General features: G+C 36.7%; 1 protein-coding gene across 1 annotated transcript; it reads right to left on the bottom strand.

The window, feature by feature from the left end:
- Positions 1–57: 57 nt before the first annotated feature.
- LOC105135724 (neurofilament medium polypeptide-like) lies at positions 58–4,150 on the bottom strand. Its single transcript, XM_011040754.1, has 2 exons — positions 3,737–4,150; positions 58–2,519 (listed from the first exon to the last, which is right to left on the bottom strand). Exons 1-2 carry the CDS (start codon positions 3,782–3,784, stop codon positions 294–296), a joined length of 2,274 nt encoding a protein of 757 aa, XP_011039056.1. The 5' UTR covers positions 3,785–4,150; the 3' UTR covers positions 58–293.
- Positions 4,151–7,717: the final 3,567 nt, after the last annotated feature.

Raw genomic sequence — 7,717 nt, forward strand, 5'->3', positions numbered from 1 at the left:
TACACCCTTCATAAAATGTTACTGTGCAACTAGTTGACAGATACAAAGAACACAAAAGAATCCAATCTCATACACAAATCAACATTATCGCTGTGTAACAACAAGTACATAATTTTTTCTGCTACTGATAAAATCAAACCCAACAACACCAACCACCATCACACTATCAATACATACAACCAAGTGATCGGCGTGGTGGGGAAGAAGAAACGCCTTTATGCACACCTATATACTTCGCAATGAAAGGTTCCAAATCTGTATAAGTATATGCAAACTTTGTCATTCTGATGCATTTAATTATTGACTTTAACATCCCCCTTGGTATCAGAGGAGACAGTTTTTGGAGTTGGTGATTTCCCGATAATAGCTTTCTTTGCCTTCACAAGTGATTGCTTTACCTTTGTTAAAATGTTGTTTGAATGCTTTTGAGTTGGCTTGGCTGGAACTTCTCTTGGCAGATCCTGTGATACTTTTATGTCGTCAGCATCCTTGGTGGTGGAAGGCTCTAAAATCTGTGCATCAGATTTCGCTATCTCATCAAACTTTTCCTGCTCGGAGTTTTCTTTGTTGTTTTTTGCACTTTCTTCTTCTTTTTCTTCTAACCCAGAATCTTGGGATTCTTTGGCTGTTTTACTGCCATTTGTGGTGGCTTCATCCAGCTTTCCCTCTGTTTTCTGATCTTTTTCGGTTTCCTCTCCTGCTGGTATCTCCTCTTTCTTGTCTTCTACAGCAGGCACAACATTTTCAACTGTCTTCTCTCCCTCAAATGATTTTTCAGTAACTTCAGCATTTGAAACCGCATCGCTGACATCTTCCACTTTGATGGGATGAGCTAGTTCCTCTTTCAGTGTTTCACTTGCTATATTCTCGCCCTCATCTTTGGTTGTCTGAGCTTCTTTCTCTTCTCCACCCTTTTCCGCTTCTCCCACAACCTCTTTTACTGGCACTTCAACCGGATCAGTTCCTTCAGCCTCTTTTTTTTCATCTTCTGAACCAACCTTTCCTACAACTTCAGGAAGAGAAGATTTTCCTATATCCTCTTTGACATCAACTTCAGCCTCTTGAGTAATTCCAGCTACTTCCTCTGGCTTTTCATTAGTTGGCTTAATCTCAACCTGTTCACTAACTTCAGATCGTGCTTCAGTTTTCAACTCTACTTCATGTTTCTTTTGTTTTTCCGTATGTGTAGTGACTTCAGGTTGTTCTTCTGGTTTCACCTCAACCTCAGGACCCAGTGATTCTGTTTTTTCAACCTGTTCAGTTACTTCAGGTTGTTCCACCAATTTCACCTCAACCTGAGGAACCGCTGATTCTGGTTTTTCCACTTGTTCCATTACTTCAGATTGCTCTTCTTGTTTAACCTCAACTTCAGGAACTGCTGATTCTGGTTTATCAACTTCAGGCACTGCTACTGAATCATCAATATCTTTTACTGCAACTGCTTCTGATTCTTTAACAGGATGAACTTCCGATGAATCCTGTGTTTTCTCAATAGCTTCAACAGATTTCTCCCCTGTTTTTTCTACTTGTTCAGTGACTTCAGACTCCATTTTCACTTCCCTGGGTTCAGGAGCTACTGCTTCAACTTTATCAGCTTCTTTAGACAATTTTTGTGAGCCATCAATATCTTTTACAAGAACTGCTTCTGATTCTTTGGTAGGAAGAACTTCCGCTAGCTCCTGTGTTTTGGCGATTACTTCAACTGATTTCTCTTCTGGTTCAACTTTTTTAATGACTTCGGATTGTTCCTCCAATTTCACCTCCATTTCAGGAATTACTAATTCTGATTCTGGTTTATCTTCTTCTATTAAAACTGGTTCTGAATCTTCCGCATCTTTTACCACTAATGCTTCTGATTTGATAGGAATAACTTCCAAAGGCTCCTCTGGTTTCTCAATCACTTCTGTTTTTGGCTTTTCAACTTGTTTACCAACTTCAGATTGCTCCTGTAGTTTCACTTCAACTTCTGGAATTACTAATTCCGGTTTGTCCACTTCTTTTAATACCCCTGAATCTTTGGTGTTTTTTGCCACAATTGGTTCAGATTCTTTAATAATAAGAACTTCTGATGGCTCGTGTGGTTTCTCAATGGCTTCTTCTAATGATACGGGAACATCAACTGTCTTCGGCTCTTCAAGTGGTAATTCCGCCAAGGATGACGATAATGGTTGCTCTTCTGCTTCTTTGGGAACAAACTCTATAGCTGGAGCAACTGATTCACCATTAACAACACTGGTCACCGGAGCTAGAACACTGGATGTATGTGAGTCAGGAATGGAATCTTTTTCCAACTCCTTTTCATCATAGACTAGAACATCAACAATTGGAGCATCATTAATCATCTTAACCTCATCTGTTGGAGGCTCTGCCTCATCTTCGGCTTCTCCTTCTGATTTAGCTGACGGGGTTGATTGACTTGCTAATTCATTAGATTTGAGGTCTTCTTCTTCTGTTTTCTTGGCTACAGAAACAATTTCAGGTTCCTCAGGCTTTACTACTTCGGCGACTTTCTCCATTGGCTGGAAGAAATGAACAAAGAGAATTAAACAGGGAACACCCTTTGACATTTTTAAATCAAAACAAGTGGATACTATTGTGTAGGTGCATAAATAAAAGAAGAAGAGAACAGCAATCAAATATGAAGCACTGCAAGCATCATATTTCTGTTACGAAACTTGCTGCAATAATGATGAATATTGCACAAGATAGGAAACAAAAAAACACATAGATTTAACATGGTTCGGAAATATATCTATATCCACAAGAACAGAGAGCTTTATTTTACTGTGTCAAATTAGAGTCATATAATATGTATTTATAGTAAACCCTAGCCATACAAGATGTATTAATAATTTACAATCTTGCTCTGCTCCACTTCACTCCAGCATCATTTTATAAGCCACATACTACAACAATTTCTAATCTCCCCATCTAAAGAGTACGGATATCTCGTCCCCCTCGCAAACCGGAAGAAAAAATAATGCCTAGTTGATAAACAAGAGAATCTTTATGGCAGAATCAGAACCAAGTGACAGCTGATATAAATGCAGAAGGACGCCACCATGTTTGATAATTCATATCCCACAAAAAAAAAAAAGCTTAGGCAATAAAGGTGGCAAGACTAACTTTCATTATGGATTTGATATTTTCTTGAAATGAAATACCTTATTCCTAGCGTACCAATTTCACAGCGACAGTATCTTTCAACAGATTTGAGAAAGCGAAATGTATCAGAAAATGGTGTATGTTCCAACTCGACTTCGTATGTGCTTAGACTGATGATTAGTGGAGATATAAAAGAAAGATGTCATTTATTTTTCCAGATAATTATGAAAGGGACACATCCAAGTATATATAATCTTTCTCCTGTCAACAGCAGACACTACTCAGAGCTTCTGATACAGTGAATAGAGTGAGAGACAAGCATCAAGAACTGAACTTATCCAATCATTCATGAATGATATCCAAAGAAACTACAAGTTCTAAGATTTCCATACAGTCAGATAAACAAATCTATGATCATTAAAACATTCATGCAAGTCCAGGAGTAATAAAACCCTACATGGATCTTACTGAAACATCAGAGATCATATATATAATTATGATAAGTTAGAAAAGTAAAATTATAGGAAAGAATTAAAGAATCCCAAGAAGTAATGATCAGTTAAGCAATAGTATATCATACTTTGATCAGAACTGAAAAGAGAAAAGATAGTCAGGATGGTGATCTAAAAACCTCGTGGTCAGAAGGAGTTTGATGTGATGGAGCAGTCTCGGTAGCCATGGGGATTGATAGAGGCAGAGAATAGAGATCCTTTCAGAACTAAGTTGATGATCGTTAAGAGATTATGAGAAGTGAATAAAAAAGGAAAGGGAAGATAGTGGCTGGTAGCAACTGATCAAAAAAATAAAATAAAATAGTGTAACAGCAACAACAGAAGCAGAAAAACAGTAGTGTGTGACAGACTGTATATCACATGATCAATCCAAAATGGATGATTAGGATTCCATTAAATTTTATATCTTGAAAGCAAAAGGAAACCAAAAAGAATGGGTTTGATTGGATAATTAAAGTGAGAGAGCAATAGCCAATGGCATTTTCCTTTAGGGTAGCAGGCAAAGTTCCAGGGGGACCAGACCCTTTCCTCCCCAGGAAAATGCTTTTCATTTTTGCTAGCTGTTAACTGTCTAAAGACTTAAAGAATAAGAAAGATGCTGATATGCCTTCCTTTGGGCCTGAACTCTGTGGTTATTTGGACTGAACATTCAAAATGTAAAGGATGCCAAAGGTCCATACGAAGAATTACAGGTCCAGTTTTTTACTAATCCAGTATCAAGCTGTGTGCTGTATTGAATGGTTGGTTAGGGTTGCTGAGCACTTGAGTAATGTGGAGGAAAGGGAGCCTGAAATTGGCCCAAACATTAACATGGATCTGATGATAGTGGCGGTACCTTAGATTCTGTGTTGTTTTGTTTTTGGTGGAACTGATTAGACAAGGCTAATCAACACCTGTTATTCATGCTCCAATTAAACATTCACAACACACATCCCACATCAAGCGAAACAGCCCTAGAATGAAAAGTAATGATGCTAATTTGGCAAGAAAGTTGACCATAATTTCCCACTACAAAGCTAAAAGCAAACACCTAATTATGATTATATGGGACGTTCTCAACCAGACAAGGCTTTTTTATATATATAATTTCCATAGGAATAAAGGCCTTGAGGCCTTTTGATAATTGTTGATGTTGCCTTCTAATTAAAGTCAATTTCCACTATAATCTTGCTGGCCCTTCGTCCCAGCTTTAACTTGAAAATCAAATTCTATCACTGTCACTGATCTTTTCCTTACATAGTATGCTTAATTACATGCTGTCAATGCCATTTGAACACCACTGCTTTGCTCAATAATGATGGCTAATGAGATCTTAAGCTTCCATTTATGGTAAGCAACCTCATGATAGCAGCCTTCGTGTTTCTCTAATTATCATTTGTTGCTGTGATAAGACTAAAGCTGATCAAGTTTAGTTGCTAAGTTAAATGCCAAACTTATTAGATATCCATGTGCTTGTGTTTCCAACTAAATGTTAATGGGCCAATCAAGAATAATACTCCATAATAATGATAATTTATTAAGGTCATCTCAAAAGGGCCCCCCTCCCCTCCCTCTCTCTTTCAATCCTCTTAGCTTTCAACATGTTTAGGCAAATCAACGTGTGATGCTTCCAGCAGATTTTTTTTTTTATCTGATGGTAATATTTTGAATACCAATCTCTTGTCAAAGGCACTGCTTGCTCCAAAGCACTATGTCGGTTGCTTCATTAGGTTAAAAAGGTGCGAGATGGGAGAATTTTACAGCAATCAAGTAAAGATAAGCATTACTTTCAGGTACTACAGAAGTTCTGCTACTCCTTCAGCAACGGTAGCCTCTATTAATAACTTGAAAGCATGGAGGATAAAGAATTGCTGAATTAGGATAGACTGATGCATGGATCTCTATATATCCTTGGTTAATTCAGAAAGATGCTAGTGAAGTTGTTTTCAAAGATGATTATGTGATGCAACTATTTTTCTACTTTTGATATTGGAATTTTTTTCTTTTTCAAGAATAGTTTTTAGTTAATGAAGATAATCATATTAGCAAGGACCCTGTGATGAGTGTGATTCCATTATTAGAGTAACAGTTGCTCTTTCTTGTCAATTAGCTGTCTGTCTCAGAATCTGCTTAGAAACATATGACTTTAAGGATAATGAGAAAGAGCTCTCCATTTTCAAGGTCATATGGATGGTGTCCCCCTCCATTTCAAATAACCATTCGATTATTATCTTCAAAATCTTTGTTTTCATGGGTTTTAATTGGCCTATTTCCCATCAATGCTACATCGAAATAGGCCATTATGCTTGTTAATTATGGCTTTGTTTTACCAGAATGTTATTATGATTTACACTTGTTTAAATGATGAAAAAATTGTTCAAGCCAATGCCTTGAACTCAGTAACTAAAGGTTCAAACAAAGTAATCCATTGACAAGAGATTGACTTCTTTTCTGCAGGCCTAAAGTTAGCTGCAATTTGACTAATTTACCAAGGAGAAGATTTGTGTAAGATAAATTCATCTTGTTTTGATTACAAAAAAGATAAAAAAAATAAAAAGGAAAAAACACTATTGATACTAACTAATCTTTGATGATTTTCAGGAACAAGGAACATCAGATGGTAGCTTAATGCTCAACCACATAAACTAATTCTGCAGTAAATTCCCAGCAGGAATAGCAGATTAACCCTTTTACTCTGCTGAAGTTTTCAAGTGCTGTGCTTCGTACCTGAAATTGAACCCTAGTCGTCTGGGGACGGGTCCTAAAAAAGTTGACATCACATACACTTATTTGTGGAGTCCCACAGCTGTTTCCAATAAGATTCCTAATTAATGTGTTTATGCAAAAGATAACCCTCTAGGGACCAAAGGGCACCATTTAGGGTCGGTTTAAGAGCTCAGAGGAATCTTGAAACAGCAACTTGTGAGACATGAAAACACATCAACGCTTAAGAGCTGATTTTTGGGTTAGATCATCCTTGACTATTGTATGGCTGTAATTAAAAAACATGTCTGATACTTTTGTTCTACTTCTTGTCGTCGGTGGCCGACGATTGATTGCAGCAACATCAACAGGATCATCACCCCTTTACCTCAACTCACCTCGAGCTAGCCCTTAACACGGGAAAAACAAAAAAACTTTTTTACCTGACCATGCCTAGCTAGCAGAAAGCCAGAAACTTGGTTATACCTCTGACTGTTACCATGGAAATTTGTATGGTTGCGGTTTGAAAAAATATATTTAATTTTTAGTGGATGCATATAAAATTAATCAACTATTTTTAAATATGAAGTAGAAAGAAAATGCAGACCGCGTAAAGCAAACAAACAGAGACTCAATTATTATACAAAACAAAGATAATGGAACAGTTATGCAGCTGTGAAAGTAAGCTCATGATAGAACTTATTAAATTAATTGCCTGTACTGTTTCTATTCCTTTATGCTGCCAGTTAATCATTCAAAGACAAGGATTCATTCCCTAGAACTGAAGCAAGTGGATAAAATAAAGAGGCATGCATCGAAAGTAAGAGTGAAAAATATAATATATAGTTTAACTTAACAACTTCATTATTAATTTGAAGGGAATGTTAACAAACCCACCAGATTAAATAGGGATTAATGACAGCAAAGCCAACATATATATGATTAGCAAATACAGCACAAAGAAGAAATAGAAAAATAAAAGGTGAGGCAATGGTTGACTTCAGAAAACAGCTCATATGGTCCCTTCAACAAGATAAGCGTAAGAGGGCATTATGAGGCATGTATGGAGATTACAGGCATCTTTTCATATATATTATCTTAATTAATTAACGTACATAATATATATATATATCCAATTGGGATGTCTTGGTTCATATATGGGGCAATAAGAAGAGCAAAGGAGACAGAGACAGACTATATGTTACTCCATTATTATGGTGGTGATGAAGGCTCTCTCTCTCTCTCTCTCTCTTTCTCAAAGTCTAAAACGTGTTTAATTAAAAAATTTAAGTAAAATAATAATCACCCTTTTCTTGTTTATTATTATTGTTTTTTAATCAAGCCATTGTCGTGCAGCTTGCAGCATCCCTTGGAGAGAATATCATGTCTTCCTGCCTGACAACACAGGAAAAAATGTC

The sequence above is a fragment of the Populus euphratica genome, unplaced genomic scaffold (genome assembly GCF_000495115.2).
Source record: "Populus euphratica unplaced genomic scaffold, PopEup_1.0 scaffold271.1, whole genome shotgun sequence".
Taxonomy (NCBI): Eukaryota; Viridiplantae; Streptophyta; class Magnoliopsida; order Malpighiales; family Salicaceae; genus Populus; species Populus euphratica.